Source organism: Xiphophorus couchianus, chromosome 22 (assembly GCF_001444195.1).
Source record: "Xiphophorus couchianus chromosome 22, X_couchianus-1.0, whole genome shotgun sequence".
In the NCBI taxonomy this organism is placed as follows: domain Eukaryota; kingdom Metazoa; phylum Chordata; class Actinopteri; order Cyprinodontiformes; family Poeciliidae; genus Xiphophorus; species Xiphophorus couchianus.
Genome location: NC_040249.1, coordinates 23812856 through 23836111, shown reverse-complemented (window position 1 = coordinate 23836111; position 23256 = coordinate 23812856). Strand labels below are relative to the sequence as shown.

General features: G+C 40.4%; 2 protein-coding genes and 2 long non-coding RNA genes across 17 annotated transcripts in view; 3 read left to right on the top strand and 1 right to left on the bottom strand.

Annotated features, from left to right (window-relative positions):
- lrrfip2 (leucine rich repeat (in FLII) interacting protein 2) overlaps positions 1–4238 on the top strand; it is a 28872-nt gene extending 24634 nt beyond the window's left edge. For 5 of the 13 annotated variants that reach the window (XM_028006759.1, XM_028006762.1, XM_028006760.1 and 2 more), the window contains 7 exons: positions 445–537; positions 1473–1574; positions 1895–2027; positions 2114–2284; positions 2377–2456; positions 3351–3455; positions 3537–4238. In XM_028006759.1, the coding sequence (XP_027862560.1) occupies positions 445–537; positions 1473–1574; positions 1895–2027; positions 2114–2284; positions 2377–2456; positions 3351–3455; positions 3537–3647 (795 nt within the window). In that variant the 3' untranslated portion in view covers positions 3648–4238. The remainder of the gene's footprint in view (positions 1–444; positions 538–1472; positions 1575–1894; positions 2028–2113; positions 2285–2376; positions 2457–3350; positions 3456–3536) is intronic. The other 8 variants (XM_028006763.1, XM_028006761.1, XM_028006768.1 and 5 more) reach the window with 2 other exon arrangements.
- A 439-nt stretch (positions 4239–4677) lies between these two features.
- mlh1 (mutL homolog 1, colon cancer, nonpolyposis type 2 (E. coli)) lies at positions 4678–13145 on the bottom strand. The gene is made up of 19 exons (XM_028006772.1): positions 12869–13145; positions 12611–12701; positions 12228–12326; positions 12075–12148; positions 11502–11574; positions 11329–11420; positions 11208–11250; positions 11041–11129; positions 10814–10926; positions 10638–10731; positions 9680–9833; positions 9282–9601; positions 8092–8228; positions 7128–7236; positions 6215–6278; positions 5938–6102; positions 5764–5856; positions 5587–5697; positions 4678–5129 (listed from the first exon to the last, which is right to left on the bottom strand). Exons 1-19 carry the CDS (start codon positions 12973–12975, stop codon positions 4974–4976), a joined length of 2184 nt encoding a protein of 727 aa, XP_027862573.1. The 5' UTR covers positions 12976–13145; the 3' UTR covers positions 4678–4973.
- On the top strand, positions 6046–6482 carry LOC114137913 (uncharacterized). The gene is made up of 2 exons (XR_003594132.1): positions 6046–6127; positions 6158–6482. It is a non-coding gene; the product is annotated as an uncharacterized LOC114137913 (long non-coding RNA).
- On the top strand, positions 9574–10625 carry LOC114137912 (uncharacterized). 2 transcript variants are annotated; one of them, XR_003594131.1, is made up of 3 exons: positions 9574–9688; positions 9770–9917; positions 10101–10625. It is a non-coding gene; the product is annotated as an uncharacterized LOC114137912 (long non-coding RNA). The 2 variants fall into 2 exon arrangements; XR_003594130.1 differs by lacking the exon at positions 10101–10625 and having other exon boundaries at positions 9770–9962.
- Positions 13146–23256: the final 10111 nt, after the last annotated feature.

Below are 23256 nucleotides of genomic sequence, written 5' to 3'. Positions count from 1 at the left end.
TCATTTATATTGTTTGTATCCCAATGTGTAGTGCTGGAAAAGTTTGAAAATTTACTTTTAAAATGTTCTTGAATTTTACTATGGGAAAAGTGTACAAACTATTAGAATATTAAGATATTCTAATATGCTAAACAGCATTCATTAGGAATTATCTCAAAGCAAATATGTGGATATATTGGTGCGTTATTTGTCCCTCTAAATCTCTATTTTCCCACCTACACACACAGAGTTTTCTCAAATCTCCACTTTGGTCGGTGTTTTCATAGATAGTCATTAATTAAACAGATTTTTTGTGTGGATAAACAAAACACATCAATATATGTTAGTTTTCCCAGATATCGGCTGTGTATGGACTAGGCCTCAGTGTTTTCATTTCACCTCTGCTCCACTGAACGTCTCCTGTTCTCCCTGCTGTTATCTCGTCGTTGCTGGATGCCGCTCCAGGAGAGCCAGCGAATGCAGACTAAGTTAGACGACCTCACCAGAGAGGTGTTTGACCTGCAGGAAACCATAAACTGGAAGGACAAAAAGATGGCGGTAGGAGGGCTGCTGTGACAGACAGCATGATGGAAACCCTCAGACCTGCTTACATGCACAGTCTGGGGTTTTGCATGTCATAACGGCGGTTAAATCTGCTGACTGGCTGGAGGCTTGAGGTGACATCACTGATCTTAGATCCTCCAGCATGACAGGCATGTTCCACCTGTGCATTACTACAGCCGTTACATCATGAAGCGCCTCACTTCCTTTTAATCTGAACCCTTTTACTTTACATGCATTGCTGTAAGGATGCACTCTGCTTAGGATTTCTCTCATTTTGACACAATGTGACCATAAGCTTCACTGCATTTAATAAGGCCTTTCAGGAGAGAACAACACTAATTAGTGCAGATTTGTAAACTGGAAGGAAGCACTGCATGTTTTAATTTTTTTACACATTAAAATGTAAAAAAAGTGTGGAGTTTTTGTCTGGGCTTTGACTAGGCCATTAATGAAAGTGATATTTATTGCTGCTTTGTAGCAATAAATATTATCATAAGTGGTGCTTCACCCACTTATAATGATTTGAATTTAGGAGCAGAAAATACCCCGGTGTTTTTGTCCCTGCTTGGCTTCTCATGGTTTTCTTCATGGACTTTATGAATCCCTGCAGCTCCTCCAGAGTCACCTTGGCCTCTTGGCTGCTTTAGATGGACGTCCATGTCTTCATATGTTTCCAGTTTGTCCATGTTCTCTCCCTGATCAGAGGATGGATTGAACACTTCAGTTATGCAGCACTTGTTTTGGTTTTTCACACCAAAATCCTGATTAAAATACTATAAATTTGCCAAAATGGCGGCGTGTCTGCATGTGATTTTGCTCCTGTCTGTCTCCATCCCTATGCATGTGGTGCTGTGCTGCATGTCTGTCCAGACATATGTCCAACTTTCTCCTCGTCTCCTCTCTTGTCTTCTCTTCTCTCGTATGGCCAGGCCCTAGAGAGGCAGAAAGAATACTTTGATTGCATTAGGAATGAGAGGGACGAGCTCAGAGATGAGCTCGCCGACATCAAAGGGAAGTCCAGAGGTGCAGAGGTAGGTTCATAGGCCGGCCGCCAGGTGAAGGGTCAAACCAAACCTCTGCTTCCATCCATTTGTTTGCAGCTCTTCTCTTTCTGTTTTCTTATTCCTCCAAATGTGCTGATTTTGTTTCATTTGTTGCTGTTTTGTTCAACTTCTGGTTTCAGTTTGATCTTTATTCTCCTGGTAAAAACATGCAAAACTGTCTGTAATTGCTGTAGCTTAATCTGACACTGAAAAATATTTTAATTTAAATAAATTTAAGTTTACAAAAATGTTATTGAACAAATGCATCCGTTTCCTCATCGGTGTTTTTTTTTAATAATCTGTTTCAGAAACATGGCCTGGTGATAATCCCAGACGGGACGCCCAACGGAGACGTCAACCACGAACCTCTTCCCTCAGGAATCACCCTGGTAACCCAGGAGGCCGCCCAGGTGCTAGAGTCTGCAGGCGACGGCCCACTGGGTGAGTCACGCTACCCGTCACCGTAGCGACGCTTTGTGAAGCTGCTGACCGTCGGTTGGTGCAATGTTTCCCCCCCGGTCCTCCAGATGTCAGGCTACGGAAGCTGGCGGACGAGAAGGACGAGCTTCTGGCTCAAATCAGGAAACTGAAGAACCAGCTGGAGGAGGAGAAGCAGAAACACTCCAAGGTGGACGGAGCGTTCCCAGAAGGGGAGAACATGGAGAACGGTACAGATCTGCACTTCATCGAGATGCAGAGTGAGCTCACTTCCTTCCATAGCCACAACATGAGCCATAAAATAACGCTCTGCATGTCCAGCCTCATTGCTCCTCTCTTCATCCTCTTACAGGAGACGCCAACAGACAGATTAGTGAATACAAGTTCAAGCTTTCAAAGGCCGAACAAGAAATGGGTACAATGGAACAAAATGTAAGTTATCAGCCAATCAGATCGCTGTCTGATAGTTTTCCTTTGATCCACAAAGCTGCAGTGCATTGCTGTGTAACTATGGTAACATCTCTAGTAATGCTACAAAAAGTTTGCGGTACATCTATTAGCTTTATGCTAAATCCAATTAAAAATTCCATTCATTGCTAACAATAAGCCAAGGAATTAAACACTTTTACTGTTTTTGTCATCATCAGTTTCTCAGATCAAAACTAGTCGCATAAAATGCAGCATTTTTCAGTTAATGAATTTTTTATTGTGATCCATTTAAATTCTCAAATATCTTTGACCTGTTGGAAAGACTTTAACTTTAATCGATTCATGTTTATTTTTAGTGGTAGAGACACTAAAACTTGGAAAATAATAATTATTATAATTATTGTAAATAGATCATAATTTCATCAGCTCAAGTAGATTATGTCTGACGCTAATCTGCATAATAGATGGAAATATGCAGTAAAAAAAAACAGAATAAAAAATAAATTCATGCATCAGAACAAAAAAAATCCTTTTAATCTAAACACATCAAGCAGCAACTTATTTGATGTCCATGATTTTGATGATGTAATGTTTGTTCAACTGCTGACTGTATGGTGTTTTATTTATGACTTTGTAATTTTGTATTTTTATTATGTAAAGCACTTTGAACTACTTCATTAATTCTACTTTAATACTTTTTTAAATTAGGTAAATTTTATTACTTTTTTCTCTTGTGAAACAATCCTTAGAAAATAACCTGAAAGTGTCTGAATCAACAGGAAACAGATTTATCCAGGAAAAACCTGTTCGATGAATTTCTAATAGTTGGCATTAATAGTCATAAAAGTGTAGCGGTAAACATAAAGTAAGCACTCCTGTGTGTGTGTGTGTGTTCAGATCAGCCGACTCGAAGGCCAGGTTGCCAGGTACAAGTCAGCAGCCGATAACTCAGAGAAAGTAGAAGACGAGCTCAAAGCCGAGAAACGGAAACTCCAAAGAGAAGTAATCTGATTACTCTGAGTTTTTCTGACGCGTCGCAACTGAATGCGTAACCTGTACTCTTCCTCCTCCTCTTCCTCATAGCTGCGCACGGCTCTGGATAAGATCGAGGAGATGGAAATGACCAACAGCCACCTGGTGAAGCGCCTGGAGAAGATGAAGGCCAACCGGAACGCCCTTCTGTCCCAGCAGTGAGGCCGGCGCCGTGACCTCTGACCTCCCACTGCCACACTGCGCCTGAAGCTCACTCTGCTCTCAGCTGCAACGCCTGGAGACGTGTAGCTAACCAAAACACTTCCAATCTTGTAGCAGAGGGAAACAAATCTGAACGTTTTTTGTTGTTCTTTTTGGTAAAGTTGGGATTTGGTCCGGCTCTTCTGGAGGAACGACTGGGAAACCAAACTGGTAGAACTGGGAAATGCAGCTGAGGAAAACCTCTGGTCACGTTTCCCCCTCCGGCCGGGTGCTTGGCTCTACTTTCTGACAGGTTGCATGAACGGGTCTAACGATGCTTTTAAACTTAAATCTACTTGCTGCTCCAGGCCTGCAGCTTCCCTTCACGCAGTGAAGTGCCTTTTTCACTTTAGGAGACACGGGGAGGGGGCTGCACCGCTCAGTGAATGAAATAATTGTTTGAACAGGTACGGTATGATGTATTTAAAATAATAAAACAACAGGGGTGCAGTCATGGTGTGAAAGTATATAGAAACAACTGTCTGCTGCAGTTTCTTTGAAATTTTTTCAAATATTTAAAGATTTCTGGAGAATAAATGTATGATTTACAGAGCTGTGTGCAACATCCTTTATTTGGATTTTATTAGTTTTATTAGTCTGCAGCCTTTTCTAATTCCACTGCTACGAAATAAAGTAATTTTCTAAATGTGTACCTCATAAAATGTTTTATTGTGAAAGGTAACAAAATTGAACTAAAATTTATTTGTTTTCAGATTTTAGAGAAAAATGAATCCTCTATTACAGTAAAAAAAACTAGTAGAAGGAGGTGAGTCTTTGTATAAATATGGAAAGATCTAGTTTAAAGTTAGTTGCTTTTAAAATCCTGAAGATATTAAAATCTGATTTTATAGAAGAACTCCTAAAATGACCATTTCTTCTTGCATTAGAAACATTTCCTTTCTGGCTTTGGAAGAGTCGCAGGTTGCAGCAAAACGGCAAGAGGAAAGTCAGGTTGTTGTCATGGCGAAGAGGTAGTTTGAACCGTGAAAAGTATTTTTACAGGACAAAGTTTAATCAACACAGTCTGATGAGCCTGAGTAAATATGACCAGCAGCGCCCTCTGCTGGATGGCGGCCAAACTGCATTAAAAAGTAGAAACTCATTTTAATCTAGTAAACCATTAAGACTTACGACATAATCATAAGTCGATTAATTGTTTGCATCCATACTTGACAGGCTTCCATTAACTCCTCCAAGCAGCTCAGTCTTCCTCTGTTTAGTTTGGTATGAATGTATTTACAGAAGAAAAGATTCGCGTATAAAAGAGCAGCAGCAGCATCTGGGTCTTCAGCAGCGCTCAAACACCTTGTAGAGGTCGGGCAGGTTGGCGATCTGCAGCACGGTGCCGTCCTCGCTGAAGCTTTTCGGGGGACTGAAGAGAGTTCGGAAAGATTTGAACAGAACGTGTTCCACATTCCAGCGCCAGGAATTCCCGTCTGATTCCTGAAACATGATGGCCATTTAAGAATAAACACTGTGAGTTCTCAAGTTTTTATTGTCAGAATTGTTTATGCACCATTAGTCAAATCTAATGTTAAAAACTTAAATCTACCAAGTAAATTTGGGACAGGCTTTCAGTGTGGATAAAGTGGTAAAGGTTAGTGTAACTATAACAAGAAATAAACAGGATTATTTTAATATACTTACAACATAATTGACATACACCTTAAAATGTTTGGTTATTTGTATTTTGACATAGATTGACTCAAAATTCTGAGAAAAAGTCGGAATTATAAAATTAAAAGTACAATTCTGAAAAAGTCAGAAAAGGAAAAATTTTGAGAAAAAATTTAGAATAATGAGAGAAAGTCAAGATTTAAGTTTAAAATCAGAATTTTTTAATGAATTTTTTTTTGTTGGCCTTAATAGTCTTCCGTATGTTCAGGCTGGACCTACTCACCGGCTCGTCGCCCGGCTCGGCCTCCAGGACGAACTGCTTCCTGACGGAGTAGAAGGCGCTGCACTCCTTGCTGAAGTCTCGGAAGCATTCCTTCTCGTTGTCCCAGTTCACCTGCAGGCGGAAACCATCAGAAACTTTTCCAGAAACGCCTCCAGGAAGGAACAGCGCTGCCCTCACCTCGGTGGCGAGGCGCAGGATGAACAAGGGCAGGCCTTCCATGATGGGCGTGTATTTATCCAGGAGCATAGGCAGCCCCGTCAGGTTCCCTTCCTGGAAGACATCGCTTCAGTTTAGTCACTCGTCTCCTGTGGAAGAAAAGCTTTTTGATCAGACGGGCCTCGGCCGGCTGACCTGATCGATCTCCATGGAGAAATAATCCCCCAGCATTTCTGCCTTCTTCTTCAGGAAGTCCACGATGTACTGAGCCAGGCCCTCCTTCGGCCCGTCTTCCTCCGTCCAGCCGCTCTCTGCCGAGTCCAGCGCCAGCATGGCCAGGTCGTACAGCGGTGCCGGCGTCTGGTAAACATCACCGTCAGTAAAGGTTCTGATTGGTTCTGATCCGTCAGTAAAGGTTCTGATTGGTTCTGATCCGTCAGTAAAGGTTCTGAGTGGTTCAGACTCGACTTACAGACAGTCTGAGGACGCCGAAGTTCCCAAAGTCAAAGATGAGAATTTGGTAGAAAAGCTCCCGACTGCAACACAAACAAAGGAGTTTTCTTTAAGTAAAATCTGAAAAGTGCGGCATGCTTTCATTTTTTGACCCACTGAGTCATCACTATGTAGCACTATTAAAGGTACATTAATTAAAGGTGCTACTCTTTGTAAAAACATATATTTTCAGGTCTTCCATGGATTCTCAATTAAATTTAGCCTGGACTTTGACTAGGCCACTCTGATTCTCTGCCCTCGTTTGAAGTTATTTGCTGGTTTTCTTTCATGAATGTGCTGTATTCACCTCCATCCATTATACAATCAAGTTTTATTAGCTTCGTTGACACTGACGATGAAAAGCTTCCCCACATCATGATGCTACCACCACCATGTTTCATCATAGAGCCTGTGTGTTCAGCACAAGGTTTTTATTTAGTTTTGACTTCAAATGTTCAATTCTGTTTTAATTTTCAGTAGTTTTAACCATTTGTTTGCTAGTAAATTAACAACCAAACATTCCAGACGAATATAAAACATATCTGGCAGTCATGACTTTATGTCTATCATTTTGAGGAAAGAAATTAATTTAATACAATTTGGAATTGGGATGTAATATGAAATGTGAAAACTTTCTAGATGCAATGAACTTTTATTTGTTCTGCTTTTGACCCTAACACTGAACACAATGATGATAAAACTCAAACCTCACCTCCGCTCTTACTCTTCATGATAAATAAACACTGCTAGACTAACTAGCTGACATCTGTGGGAAATTGGATTATATTTAGTGGCATCAGAGTAAACGGGGCTGGATAACATGTAATCCTGACCGTTTGTGGTTGTAAGGTGACTGAGTGTGTGTGCAGTGCGCTCCTTCCTGCTGTCCCGACCTGAGTGTGGTTGTGTTGAGCAGGTAGAGCTTAGTGTGATGCTGGATCAGACTCCACTGCGGATCCACGCAGCCAACGAACGAGTGTTTCTGCAGCATCTCCTGCAGACCTGCAGAAAACACACAGAACCCGGATCAGGACCAGAGAAACAGTTCAGCTCAAAGAGCTTTACATCACAGAAACATGAAAACCTGGTAAATCATCTAAATCATCAATACATGTTGAATATTTTGGTCAATGTTTTACAATGATTCAAAAGCAACTCTAACCAGGTGGGTTTTTAGTCTAGAATCAAAGGAACTCAGTGTTTCGGCTGTTTTGCAGTTTTCTGGAAGTTTGTTCCAGATTTGTGGCACATAGAAGCTGAATGCTGTTTCTCTTTTAGTTAGAACACCAGCAGCAGTGTTCTGGATCACCTGCCTCTGGAGGATTGCCTTTTTAGGCAGACCTGTGAAGATGCTGTTGCAGTAATTGACGCGACTGAGGATAAATGCATGTATGAGTTTCTCTAGATTTTGCTGAGACATCAGTCCTCTAGTTAGATTAGAGAACAGAAGGCTGATTTTGTAACTGTGTCTCTGATGATTCAGACCCAGATTTCAGGCCTGATCTTTAGTTTCCAGCTGTAATAACTGAATCTGTGACTCTAGATGAGCTTCAGGTCCAAAGCTAATAACTTCAGTTTTGTTTCTGTTCAGACGGAGAAAGTTACGGCACATCCATTTCTACCACCGCAGCTTTTTAGGAGGAAGTTGAACACTCTGTTTGTTTGGTGAGGTCACGTTGGCATGGCAACAGGATAGTCAGGGTTTCTATTTGTGACCTGAAAGCAGGATATGACGGAGGCTGGAGTTGTGTAAGGCGAGTTCTGCCCTGGAGGACGGCTCTGTGGGTGCAGGCCTGGTGGAAACAGTAAAACTGCTGCAGAACGGCAGAGACGCTAAGCTATGCTAAGCTAAGCTACCTCTGTGTGTGTTCTCTGTGATCTCTGTTCTCAGATCCTTGATGCTGGTCAGTTTGATCACCCTTCTCTTGAGCGTGGCGGCAGCCGTCAACCCCTCATCCTCCTCCTCTTCATCCTCCTCCTCTCTGGGTCGCTTCCTGTGAAAACAAACATTTCAGCCACTAGAGGGCGAAAGAGTTCCACGATTTGAGATGAAAATGCTGCGTTAGACCTATAAAATGAGTCAGGGTGTCATAAATAACAGCAGAAGAGCCCAGCCTGCAGGACAAAGACGTCCTTCATGAGACGTTAAACTCTGTCCTCTCCTTCCTGCTGGCTCAGCCGACTCGCTCTCTGCAGGTCGCTGTTCAGACTTGCTCCAGTCGTTCCTGATCCAACTTGCTTTTCCCCGAGCTGCTGTCATTCACACTATGACTAAATCAAAAACCTGCCAAAAGGGGTTTTTCCCCCTTTTAAAAAAAAATATAAAAATAAATCAGTAAAGGAAAATGTTGCAGCCTTGGAAGCAGGAACTGCACTCGGGGGAATCTACAGGAAGTTTTCCGTTACTTTGAATATAACTGAACTCAACTTGGAAAAGTTACAGGAGTTTTTTTCTCTGTTTGCACCGATATGAAAATCTGGGTCAAAAACCGATATTTACCAATATTTTGTACATTTTTCTACCCTTTCACGTCAGTAAAAGACAACACCACTGCTGACGTTGCTTCTCTGCTTCACACCAAACCCATATAATCTGTATTTTTTAGTCCTAATGCATAATTGTGACTTTATTGCCAATTTTCTGAAAAAAAATATAAAAAGTATTGGGTGTAAGTGATGCTACCTCCCACCTGCAGGTGGCAGGATTTCTCATGTCTTCTACTATGCTGCTTCAGGCTTTACTTGAAGTCAAATTATATTCTGGGATTGATGTGGAGTACCAAAACGTCACATTTACCGTCACAGTAACATGGTGAATGTGCAAATATTGGAAAATTCCTTGGAGATATTTCTAAAGAAGCGGCAAAAAAATCAGTGATATTATTGATTGCAAAGAAAAACTAATATCACAAAAACAATTTTAAAAAATTTACATTGGTTGTTAATAACTACCTCTTTTTACATATTGGAATAAAAAACAAAGACTAAAATCCAAACTTTTTTCAGAGTTTTAGATCATTTCTAGACAGAAATCTTTGATCTTCTACCTCTGAGCCTCCTCAGCAGCGCCGCTGCGTTCCTCTTCACCTGCTGGACCAGGTTCTTCCAGCGCAGCATCCAGCATGTCTGCGTCATCCAGCTCCAGACTGTCCAGCTCAGAGGTCCTGGTTGCCGCCGGCGACCCGCTGGGACCGGCCGTCTCTGGGTCAGGGACTGGCTTCTCTTTCGGCTGCAGGAAGGCGTCCAGTTTCTGTGCACGGCAATCGGTCCGGACCATCTGGTGGGCGTAGACGCGGTCGGCGGACTCAGAGGATCCAGAGGTTTTTACTTCAGAACCGCCAGACACAGACAGCTCCGGCAGCAACGTCTGGAAACCACAGAAGAAGAAGCTGAAACGACCTGAGGGGGAGCTGAGAGGCGGACGGCAGTCGGAGTCGGGTCACACCTGAGTGAAGTACGTCCGGGAAGAGTTGGAGCCCAGCAGTTTGCTCTCGATGTGCTTCTGAACGCTCTCCATCACGCTGTCCTCATGCAGGAAGTGCACTTCGTGTTTGGTGGGGTGAACGTTCACGTCGACGTTCTGCGGAGAGATTTCCAGGCTGAGGAGAAAACATCACAGGAATTTACAGCATCCTCCATGTTTTACTTTAAACCTGGGCAAAATGTGGAAGCAGCAAAAAAAGGTCAACATTTCCTATGAAATAAATGCACCTTCAGCGTCTCATTTATATTTTCCTTTAATATTCATCTTTAATAGTTAACCCATAATCTTATGTTTCCTTGGAGGATAAACCTGATGTGACACACTACTCAAATGTGAGACAGAAAACCACTGCTAACTTAAACTTGTCCATATTTACAATCAGAACTTCAAACATCTGGATCTGTGACCACAGCTGGACCAGAACCCGGGTTAACCTTCACTCACAGGGAGCAGGATGGGAGGAAACGCTAAAAACTGAAAACTGCTGCGTCTTGGAGACGCAGTGTCTCCATAACAAATATTAGATGCTATCTGAAAGCTAACTATTTGTTTGGGAGGAAAGCCAGAAAAGGTTTCATTTCATCAACAGCGTTTCTACAGACTAATTTAATGAATGTGACAAAAAAACTTCTCATAACTACAGCTTGGTTCGGTGGAGGACCCATGATGCTGCGGGTCAGGGAACTAAAACATTTCAAATATTTCTGGCTTCCTCTCTTTCTCATTTCAGTTTCCATCTGTCTGTGACCTTTAACCTTTTGATCAACATCTTTTATGTCCGGTGTGATCAGCTGCTGCTGTTAGACTCTAAACATTACATCAGGATGATGATTTGATAATATTAACAGCTGGATTTTATTAAGAAGCAGCTACTGCACACACAGACATCACCATGGCGACGGACGTAGTATTTTCCTACCTGAGGTAGAGGAAGGGGTGTGAGTTTTTGGGGAGGTAGGCTGCGTAAACCGTTTCCACGGCTTTCTTCAGAGCGCTGGACTCCACGAGCCGGTCTGAAAGAGACAAAGGACAACCTGTAGTGAAAATGGCACCGTGCGGACGCAGCGAGCGTGGCGCGTTACCACGGCAACGTACGGTTGATGAACAGAACCAGGATGCATCGCTTCATGGAGTAGTTGGCATTGGAGATGAAGCCCTTCAGGGTGAAGGCCAGTTTCTGGTCCTGGCAGCCGACTTCGATCAGCTCCCTGTGGACACGGACACAGAGGACACACCGAGGACACAGCAAGGTGAGACAGGGGACACACCAGGGCCCAGAGGGGACACACAGGACAACCGAGTCCACTGGGGACCAGATCTACCTGCTGACCGGGTTTCCGAAGACGCTGCGGATGTTGTCCACAATGGACGCGTTAGGAAGTGTCCTCACGTCCGCCACCGTCTCTCCTTGCTGCCAAAAGACAAATTTACCATTTAAACCTGCAGCTGATTTCCTTTAAAAACTAAAAAAAAAGAAAGGATGTTTTACCTTTTTGACTGAAAAGCTTTTTCCTGAATTGTGAATAGCGTACCTTTAAAGAGACAGAGCAGGACCAGATATGAAACATTTGGCCATAAGGAGCAGAAATGGTTGAGGTTTGAGTCCAGACCTGCTGACCACGTCCACGATCCTGGAGTATTCATCTGCCGGGCTCTTCAGGGCCTTCCTCCTGGTGGACACGTTATAGAAAAGGTCCTCCACCTGCGGGGACAACAGCAACGATTCATCAGAATCCAAACGGTTCATTTTCAGAGAGCTGACGTGCTGCAGGCAGGAACTCACCAGGATCTGGGTCCCCTGGTTCCCGGCGCAGGGCTTAGGAGGGCCCTTCAGTTTGCCATCGCTGTAGCTCGCTCTGAACAACAACATCATTAATACAGAACTAAAGTAGCAAATCTGAATGTGGCTTTCAATTTTTTAGAAAAGAAACTCTCAAAAGTGTGGCATGCTTTTACATTTGACTTTTAAAGACCTTAAGTACCAGTTTTTAGTCCCTTTTGTTTGTTCTAACAAACTAAAACATAAATAAAAATGTCAACCATTGAATTTGTAACAGATATTTTTCAATGTGGGACCGGCAAGGAAGGAAGTAAAGGCAACTTGGGAAAGAAAAAGTAAAGAAAGGACACGATGAGGGAATAAAAGATGTCAGGACAAAAATAGGACATAGAGAATGAAAAGAGGAAAGACTGTCAAAAAATGGAGCGAGATGCTAACGAGGTGTAACAGAGAGAAAGAAAGAGAAGAAAAGAAAGACAGATGATATAAACAGAAGGCAGTAATCTAAGAAAAGCACATCCCTCCATTTCCTTCCACTAACACCCAGTGCAGTTTGTGTTTGTAATGTGGAAATACCTGTAAGCACACTTTGCATCAGCCGTCTTGGTTGTTATGGTAACATGAGCCACATGGCTGATACTGGCAAGAGCCTGCAAGAATGAGAAGAGACAAAACATTCAGCCAGAACACTGATGTGGCTCCTGAGCTGAGGGCCACAGGAGTCGTCACCTCTCCTCTGAACCCGTAGGTCGCAATCGCTGAAAGGTCCTCGAAGGTCTGCAGTTTGCTGGTGGTGAACCGCTCACAAACAATCTCCATGTCTTCTTTCTGTGGTGAGAAATGAGCATTTGGTTAATAATCATTTAGCTTTGTTAGCATATCCTTTACAACCTGTTTGAAAATCATTATACAAGTCCATGATGATTTGTGATATGAGCAATATTGCGGTATTTTTTTAAATATATATTTATATATGAACTCAGAAAATGTTCAAGAGATATAAATACTTTTGGAAGGAACAGGTGGCGGGGGGCCGAAAGGGTGTTTCCCCCCCTGGGCAGCATTCATGCTAGGGTCGCCTCTGCTCCAGCAGGCAGGACGCTATTACTCACCCTGATCCCGGTACCATTGTCCTGGATCTGAAGGAGCTTCAGGCCTCCGTCCTTCACCGTCACCTGGATGTTGGTGGCCTTTGCGTCCAAACTGGAACATTTAAAAACAAACATCAATCATTATGAGTTGAACTCATTTACAGAACAGCAGCACATGTAGAATATGTAAACAGTAGCGGTTCGTGAACATTTCCAGTCTTCTGGTTGTTTATTACCCCCTACATAAATACTTTTATCATCACAAGTATATTAAAATACCAGTTTTCGATCATTTCTTTGACGGCGTTGGCAGGACGCTGGATAACTTCTCCCGCTGCGATCCTGTTGACAACAGTTTCATCGAGCCTCCGAATCACTCCCGCCATGTTTGTTTCTAGAAAACTGCTAGCAGTAGCTCAACCGCTGGAAATACCCATATATTAGACCGGGGAGACAAAACTGCAATGAATTATAATAAAAATATTACATTGTACGACTTCCACATGATAGTGCTCTCACACTGAAAGAGGGAGAAAATAAAAACAATACGACGTCTTACTCTGACTCAAAAGATAAGAGAACGGCGAATGTAAAACTTATGTCTTTTAAAAATATATTAAAATGCAAAAAAACTTTACAGTTTTTCTTCCACCTCAAAATTCAATTCTTGAAAGCTGACTTGGTGTTTTTTTTTTACTTAATTTGGCGTGCTGGTTTGGTAAGTATACGCCGTTCTTGTGATGAAGTAATGCACTTACCAAAAATAAACGATCTTTGATCAAGCGCGGGTTCCAACAAGAATCTTCTTCATTGGCAAATGTTTTGAGAAACTACTCACTTGCGCCACAGCGGCTAAAAAGTATAATGAAACAAATGTTTCTAAAAAAAAAAAAAAAAGATCAATCAAATCACCTTTAAAAAGGAAAAAATAAATAAATAACAATAATAATTTGAATAAATGGCATATAAAATATGGAACTTAAAACTAAGTAACAAGACACCACCAACAAACAACAGAAACAAAGAGCAAAGAAAAAAATCCAGGAGAACCAAACAACGCTAAAACTTGGATAAAATTCGACAAACAGGTATGAAATAAAGACAAAATCATAGATATTCAATTAAAAACTGTTTATTATTATTATTATTATTATTATTATTATTATTTTATTATTATTAAAATTAAACATGAAAGTTTTTACCTGCCCTCATGTTGCTCTAAAGGTTAGTGATGTAATAAATGAGTCACACTGTTAGCTTTAGCTTCAGCTTTAGAAACCTACAGAAGATCTTAGTCAGCAGATGAGAAGGTGTGGAGGATTTACAATGTAAAGGCAAATCAGATTAAAAAGGTTGGACTAAAACAGTTAATACTTTTAAAACCAGTAAAATGACATCATGATTAATGTGACATTGACAATGACCACTGCAGATCTTTAAAGTTCATCCTCAGAGCCTAAATGCACAAAAACACATACATTTATTCCAACATGAATGTTATCCAAAAATAGAAAGAAAAAACACCTGAGGCAATATAATAAAGCAATCTATCCAGTCAGTGTTTCATCTGTCTGGGCTCCTTTTAGACGGCCTTCACTCTAATCCTCCACTGTGTGCACAGCTGTCCAGATCACAGACGTGTCTTAATTTCCTCTGTGAGTTTCCATTTGAAATCACTGGTATCTGGAATATTCGATTTGCGTAATTATAGTTTTTTTTTTTTAATATAGATCATTTATTAGATTTATGTTTTTGAAGTGAACTCTGTTTTTGGCTCTTTTTCAGCTTTGACTTGAATTCAAACAGCAAATACCTACTGGTCTGGCATCTAGATGTCCAAACTTTAACTAAATGTGTCATAATTAATGCAAATATAACTGAATTTAGCACAAAAAGAGATGCATGAATATTTTTTTACATATCTAATATAAATTAAAAGTTAACCAAAAATATGTTTGGATCCAGTGGCAGATTATGGTATTCCATGGTAGAGTGCATCATAGGAATAATGGCATATTTAAATAAATACTGAAATTTGAAGCTTCAATTTTAAATAATTGATTTAAATCTTTACGTATTCAGTTAATTATTTGTCACATATAGATAATGTGATTAAAATGGTTTGATTTGTTTATTATATAACAGATAGGTAAGTGGACAGGCAGGCTTAAACAGGCTGGTTTATGCTTCATATGCTCCATGTTTTAATTATGTAACATTCATTTGTTTTGGTTTTTGTTGCTCAGAGAGATTGACCAAAGTTGAAACCAATGAGGTCATCTGGGAGTAAATGTCCTGGGAGCAGCGCTGTTTCAACACAGTGACCATAAAGAACAGCTTAATAACGTTCATCTCCGCCCTCAGAACTGGATGTTGTTCTGTCAGTCAGTGTCTTTGACCGAAATATCACATTTATTTCTTTTAATGTGTAAAAACATTCCCATGTTAAACCCACAGGATTACATTTTAAATGGCTTTAAAGCTTTAACCCAGCAGCTACTCAAAACCCATTAGCAATACCAGTAATTTATTTAGATATTCACACATTTATAAACCCAGTGGCACCAACAGGCGGTTATGAGCCAGAGGGGACACCAAACAATCTTTTTTTTTCCTAGTTGGTATTTTCTGTATTTAGCAGATGTTGGAATCAAACTCACAACCTGTTACCTGCATTTATATTTAGCCTGTTAATGATTTATTTCAGGCATGAGGAAAAATAACAGAAACAAAATAACATAAATAATTAAATGAATAAACCAAAACAAAGTAAAACAATCAAAACAGTCCAACAAAACCAAAAGAGTAACGTTTGTGTCTGCTTTTAAATTATTCTGACAAAGAATTTAGTCAAATTTATGATTCAGACGTTTCTCCACACATGAAACAACTGTGGAAATTATGTTGTGTGATAATATATGGGCAAATGTGTTTTACATGTTATTAACACAAGATGGGACATGTGAAACATGTAGAAAACCACAATGTTTAACGTTTAATATTTAATATGTGAAACACCTGTTTCTACATTCATAAAATTACAATAGTATTGAATAAAATTTAATTCAGGAACTTTATTACAAAATGAAACCTATTATCTACATTCATCACACAGATGGATGTTTGGAAGCTTTTATTTCTTTTAATTATGATGATTTTTCAGCTACAGCTAATAAAAACATAACATTTAACATTAGAATAATACATCAAAAAAATTAAAAACAGAAATGTGAGTTTAATGAAAAATATGCTAAATACTAGCTTTTGTTATTTTCAAAAGGTACTGACAAGCAAGACTCATGAGGACATAAATATTAATTTACTGAATATGACTTTCTATATGAACTATGTACATTTTCTAACATTTGAAACATATTTTGCAATACATTTTTTAACTGTGATTTTGGATTATATCACATTTAAAACATGTGATTATGCTTTTCCCATGTGACCATGTACAGATATATTCCACAGCCACAGTGAGGTGTTTCCTTTGCTCCTCTGCAGGAAGCCTCTCTGCTCTCTGTGGAGTGTTTTTATGTAAATACCACAGTTTGACCAGAAGCATTCGATCCTGAGCCCAGACCTGGCCCTGATCCCACATTCAGCACCTGCCTTTTGAAGCCTTGCCAGCATGTCTTTGCAGCAGCCAACCACAGACGGTGGCCATGAGAGAAAGAGGCTCAACCTGAAATGTTACTAGAAGTATGAGAGGAAGCTGGCTTACCACCCAGGAACAATGGCAAACATGAAACCTTGTCACAATCAGCAATCTGCTTTCAGGTTGACTGCACCGCTTCACCTCTGGTCAACATTTCTCTTCGATCCGGAACTGATCCTAGTCATTTCTGTTCTCTTTAAAGGGACAGTGTTATGTTAAATTGACTTTTTTGAGCTTTACATCATGTTATAACGATATCCCCTCATAAAAAACATGATTCATCCATGCATGTATGAGAAATCCTTTGATCTCGATGGCAACTATTCAGCTATGAAAAACAGCTGGGTAAACCTAGCTCCACCTTTGAGGCTCAGCTCCTCCCCCAATCAGCTCCTTCAGACTAGCCAGCAGCAATTAGCAAACATCTGATGGAACTTCGCATCTGCTGAGCTCAGCAGATGCGCTCATGTTGCTCTGAGCTACTTCTCAGAGCAACATGGTAAAAAGTTTTTAAAGGGTTAATAGAGGAGTCATGAGTTCTGAAACAGCAGGAGTTTTAAAGAAACAGTTGCCCAATTTTAAGGCAATAAACTACAAATAAAAATTTAAGTCATATTTGATGTATGTTATATTATTTTAACAACTGACGTTAACTTAGTTATTTTATTGTGAAAAGACATAATACTGCCCCTTTAATTTACTTGTATCACTTTTACCTTTAATTTGAAGAAGTTTGCCTTCTTATCTTTGCATCGGGGATCCTCTGGCAGGATATGATGTCTGCTCTGTGATGCATGTCTCAGGATATTCCCGCATGCCGCTCAGCTGCTGGATGGACAACAGGATGCAGCACAAAGGAGCCACAAGTCACCAGGAAACAGAAATGTAAAGCAGAGTTGCTGCTCTCTGATTTACAGCTTTTTGACTTCTAGGCTGTAATTATGGCATAACTGTGGTCAGCCAGTGTCTATCCAGTCTGTTTGAGTTCATCCTTGGAGAAGAGCTTGAAGCTGGTTGTAAGGAATGCTTCAACAAACACATATGAGGGTAGGGCCAGAATGGGTTGTTTATCTGACTTTGTTTTCCTTCAGCTGCTTCATGTCTTGTTGCATTTTTAGAGTAGTTTGGAGTCTTTGATAAATCGCAGCTGCCACTCCTGCAGGTGAGCTGCCACGTACAAACACAGGTGCAGGGAAGCACAAGTTAATGTGAATTTGATGACACACACAAAGATTCACTCTGTGCATGAAAACAAAGCCGTCCATCCTGTCGCTGCAGGCCCTGACAGTCAAATTGGATGCACAACTTCTGCTGAATTGCGCAACTGCTACCCTCCATTTTCATTGGCAACCCTGGTAAAATGTGCTTTATTGCATTAGCATAACCTCATACTGGAAAATTCAGAAAAAATCCAACTTTTAATATAATTTAGAGAGGAAAAAACAATAAATCGAGGTTTATGGCCAATTTGTATAGAGCTCCTTTATTCAAATACTTAAAAGTAAAAATGAAATGGGTTGCCACTGCAACTAAGACTAAGTTCTGTCCTATTAGCAAATGTATTACCAGTGGAGATACAGTAATTTCAGTAACTCTTTTGAATAACATGTAATTTCACACATGTTCAGTAAGAACATGTGTTTTGTGACACTATTTTTTTTCCCACTGAATGAGTTTACTGAAATTTAGGCTGAGTTTTTGCTCTTCGCTCATCTTTAGCTGGATTGAAGTGTGGCGTACAGACAGAGCTTTAACACCACACCATTTATTCTGCTCAGGTTTCTGTCTCACCTGAGTGTTTATGCCTTGTCCTTTCACCACCAGAGGACTGATGGTCCCTGCTGGACGCCGTGCGTCTCCTCTGGCTGCTGAGGGATCGTTGAGATCGCTGCGTCTCTGAGACTCAACATGTTGTGAAAATGCAGCTGTCTGTGGAATCTATCAAGGCTTCTTCAAATGACAAACACAACAGAGTCTCCTGCCTTTGATAGCCAGACTGTCTATAATTAAGTTTTCTTTAACATTAAATTCATGTTTGGTCATTTGTTCATTCAACCTGTTAAATTCATTGATCAAACTTTTCTCCAGACATTCATGATCTCATCCTGCCTCTTTTATCCTTCTCTTTGTTTTCCCATCCTCTTCCTCATCCTGTGACTGTCTTCCTTTTCCTTCCCTCTCCTTATCAACATGACAAAAGTGCTATAAACAACAGATACACACTAAGTTTCCAGGATTTAATAAAGCAGTAAGGAAGCGGTGAATTGGTCCACTGATTAAACAGAAAAGATTCTGTATGAAACGAGTCAGCTCACAATGCGGCTCATATTTAGCTAAATTCATATTCCTTTCCAATTTTTCAAGGTTACATTTGTTTTTACCTGTTAACACATTAAATTAATGCTAAATTTACAATTTGAAGACTTAACGACGATAATCAGTTTATTCTGATGAAGATTTCAGAAGTCAGTTTCTTTATTTTCTGCATCTCAGCATCTTTCTAAGTTTTTTGTAGGACTTTTACTTGTTAACTTTGACTGATTTACGCACATTTTCATTATTTGTATTCACCCCATTTTATTGTTATACCTCTAACTACTATCTCAGTATGAATGTAGATGTTTTCCTGAGGCCTTTGAGTCTGGCTGGAGAACAAATGAACAAATGAAGACAGAGGAACACAGGCAGAAAGTTATGGAGAAGTTTAACAATATTACAAGATTTGGATACCACTCTTGATTTGGGGTTTTAAATGACTGGAAAACTCTAAACTTCTGCAACTTCCCCACAAAAGGACACCAGAAAGAATCTCATGACCAGTGGTCAAAGGTCAAAGACCAAAACCAAAGTCACACTGATCCCTCAACTGAATTAAACGTTTGATGATCAGTTCAACAACTTGGCAGGAGCTTCCCAAGGCAGGCTGGGCAATGTAGTGCTTGATGGCTGAGTAACACTCCTGGGGTGGGACAACCACTCCAGGCATCATCCTCCATGTGACATGGAAGAGGTGAGCAAACTAGCAATGCCCAGAGTCTTGTTCTGCAGCTGCTTTAGAAGATTGCAGTCTGGTTACATGGCTGCAAAGGATAAAAAAATAAGTGCTGGTTTAAAACTTTTGCACAACACCGTGAGCTCAAAATGACATTGCAACACAGAACAGAATCATGTTGAGACTGCAGGATAACCATTGAATGTCCTGCACAGAACCTGACAGTAATCCATTACATAGTTGTTGAGTCTGGACCAGTTTGCCGTAATTTAAGCTAACTAACATGCCAGAAAAGCCGCATTAGGTCTGAGCATGCCCAGTGAGCTCTCCTATTAAAGAATACCTGTTGTTACAAGTCAGACCCCACCCACTAATTTATGAAGTTCAGCTTTTCAGTTCACGTTTTGAGGTACGTTGCAGCGTTTCTTTTCAGCGCCACCCAGAACGTTTCATGTTGTATCAGTCATCAGCCATCAGCCATGTTCTTCCAACTGGCTTTAGTCCAGTTTTCAGTGGAAAATATCTTTGTTCATGACGCCTGACACACGTAAAACTAGATCACATTAAAGCCAAAGCCTTTCAGGTTCGCAGCCCTGAAATATGCCCCACCGTTTAAGACGTCAAGAGTTAATCATGCGGTTAGTTCACTTTGTTCCAGGATATGCTGGGGAATGAAAACTAAGCACTTGATCGAGTGAGTTCAGAGTGTTTTTAGAGCTGAACTCACAGTGTTCAGCTGGTTTTGTCTCCTTTCTTTGTGTCCTAAATCATATCAGTTGCAGTTTGGGGGTTTGATTGTGTTTCCCAATCAGTCTGGTCATTCAGAGCCCAGGAGAGTCAGTCCTCGAATGTTTTACTGATCTACACAGGTTACGAAACCGCAGAGGTGAATGTTACCTTCTGGTATGCGGAGCAGCAACTATTTATGAGTCGGCTGAATGTGAATTCAGATGTTTATATTCCCACTCCTGATCTGTGTGCCTTGGGTGGCGCCCGAAGGGTAACAATGAGGAATTGTCTTCAAGTCTTCACTTGAGTTGCTACATTGCCTCACTTCCTTTGGCTCAGACCCAGCATTTTTCTGACACAGCTATTTTAGGACTGAGAGCAGAGCAAGCGCTACTGCTAGAAATAAAAATCTTAATCCAGTTTCTAAAATATGTTTCTATGTAATCACCAAAACAGAAAGTGAAGCAACAGAGGTAGTCTGGTAGAGGAAGAAGCAGCAGAATCAGCGCTGACAGGTGAAATGTGCCTGGATCTGTTTGCGTTGTTCAGCTGCAGGTTCAGATCACTGCAGTCCTGATCCTTCTTTACAGCTCCCATTGTTTGTTGACAACCTCATGACAGTCAGCGAAGCAGTTTGAGGTTAACCAACGAGGATCTTCCTTTGTTACCCTGGCGGTTTTAATAAACAGCTTTAATTGCTTATTGTGTAGCAGATCCTACTCTGCAGGACTTGCACAACTTTGCAGCTCGTGTCTCAAACTCTTTTGAAACTCTAAAATAAACTATAAGAGATTCTTCTATTGAAAGCTGTCCGTTTGTGCTCGATTAAAAGTGATTATATTACTTGTCTGGGCAGGAAAATTGCAAAAACTGTTTGCAATATTGCATAAAAATCTTTACTTCATTTAATCCTATAAACTTTCCAGCTGCCATTGAATCTAATAGTCACTCCAAGTTAGGATTACCTGTAACCAGGTAACCCATTTGTTACTTTATGTAACAAATGCCCTTTGAAATAAAGTCCTGAAGCAGCAAAGCAGCCCAGACCACCATGCGGCCACCACCATGTTTGACTGGGTATGATGTTCTTTTTCTGAAATGTTTGTTTTATGCCAAATGTGACACCTTCCAAAAACCTCTGCTTTAGTCTCATCTGTCCATAAAACACTTTGGTTTCATCAGGATGTGTTTTGGTAAACGTGGGTCTCTCTCCAGTTTCTCTTTATTATTGTTCTCATGACCTCTGACCTTATCTGAGGCAACACAGACCTGCTAAATGAGACGTTGAAGTCATTTTGGCTCCAGGAAAGGTTCTCCACTATTCCATGTTTTCTCCATTTATGGAAAATGGATCTCACTGCGTTTCCAAAGCTTCACAAAAGGCTTTGAACGCTTTCCAGACTGAATCTTACAAACCTTTTTAGCCTTTTTCATGTTTTCAGATTCACGAAAGCTGGCATTAAAATTTAAAGTATGGCAAAAATACTTTAACACAGCATGGGTAAATATGGTGCTATTCAACTTTGCTCCATAATATACATGAAAAATATGCTGGGGTATTACCTGGAAAAGAACTGAACTTTGATATGTGAGCTTCCAGCAGCAGGAAGCCTTAAAGAGGTAGTCCGCATATTTGGAAATCTGTTGAGAGGTTATGACCTGTTAATATCTAACCTGCAGGATACAGCTCTCTTGATGAAACACAGATAATAGCTATCAAGCTACTGCTAATGGGCTGCAATTAAAAAAAAAGCAGATTTTATTGCTAACTCCAGTCAAATGCTGCTCTGTTTAATGGGATGGTGATTTGGTCTGTTACAGCCTCTAACAATGAACTTCCTACTTGAAACACAAACTGAAAGAAAGCAATATAGCAGTCCAAGAGAGCACTGTTTAATTGGTTTCTGCACTGCCTCAGACTGATTCCTTTTGCAATCAGTGTTTCACATGATGAACCAATGGGAAACTGATCAAAATGACTTCTCCATTTTACGGTCGTCATCTGGTCCCGCCGGATATTCATCCGGGCTGCACCACACTGTGCTGAGAGGCTGTGACTGATGCCTGTCTTACAAAACCTTTTACATATAGACAAATACTTTCACTCATTGTATTTGTCATTATTTCTTGCGACTCCCTAAGGCAGCTGCAGTTTGCAGGTCGATACACGGAGAAAATGCAGGCAGAGCAGAAGAAGAAGACAAATTATCTTCTCTGTTTGTGTGAACATTCTTGAAAAAATCATCAGGACCTGTGGCAGCCTGTCAAGGTCGTTGTTTCAACTTCTGCATGTAGCATCACTAAGAGACTCTACTCACTATGTTTAATCCAGCAGCCATATTGGATTTTGAGATTGGAGTTTGTGGGTTTGGTTGGATTTATGGGTTTATGATTCGTTCAATGTCAGCACTCTGACAAACATTCAGACATTAATTTGACTGTCTATTATTAAAGACAAAAGTATCATACAATATATAACAGAGTGGTAACCATGGCGGCGCTAACATCAATGGTTTTCCTTATCGCTCTGCTGTTGGGGGTTCAGCCAATCAGTGACCAGGAAAATCAATGACTGCTTTGCAAACATCAACCAATCTTATTGTCAAGTAATGTTTGTGGCTTGAATTTTTCAGCTTCTCAAGCTGCTTTTTCTTTACTTTACTTTAAATAGGCACAACAATAAAGAGCCGCAAATAACTTGGAGTTACGTTCTACACAAAATGGCAGAAATTTGCTGAATTTGCAAATATGCAGAGGTACAATATAGAGGTTCCAGTGAATCACTTGTTCTTACTTTTACTGGAATGTGAATCTGAATATATATAACACCTGACAAAGATGGAAGTACAACATTGAAACATGTCAGGTAATTCTGAAGAGAGCATAAAATAACTGAGTGTGTAATAACTAAACAATCTTTGACTGTGTCACATAAACACACAGAGTTTTATAGACATAAAACTGAACATCATCAGCAAAGCAGGGAAACTGGCTATTATATTTGCAAAAGCAGTGAAAACACAGTGGTCCCAGAAGAAACCCTTGAGGAACTCCACAAGTCAGAGGTGTTGTAGCCGTGTGATATTCCAAACACGCCATAGCAAAAACAAGATTTTTGACATATTTGGAACCCCATACAGCTGAAGAACAAGTCCTGTTCCTCAGATATGATTCAAGAAACTATTCAACTCTTTTAATGCATACAGAGTGTGACTGCATCGCATCTCATCTCTTATTGTTTCCTCTTTGTTTTGTCTAGGTTAATTTTGTTGATCTCATTTCCAA

Coding starts and splice junctions, on each gene's coding strand:
- mlh1 (XM_028006772.1), bottom strand. CDS start 12,975: ATGGCGGGAGTGATTCGGAGGCTCGATGAAACTGTTGTCAACAGGATC. Junction 11,251..11,328: donor ATCGTGGACGTGGTCAGCAG/GTCTGGACTCAA, acceptor GTCTCTTTAAAG/GTACGCTATTCACAATTCAG. Junction 5,857..5,937: donor TCTCCATGGAGATCGATCAG/GTCAGCCGGCCG, acceptor GATGTCTTCCAG/GAAGGGAACCTGACGGGGCT.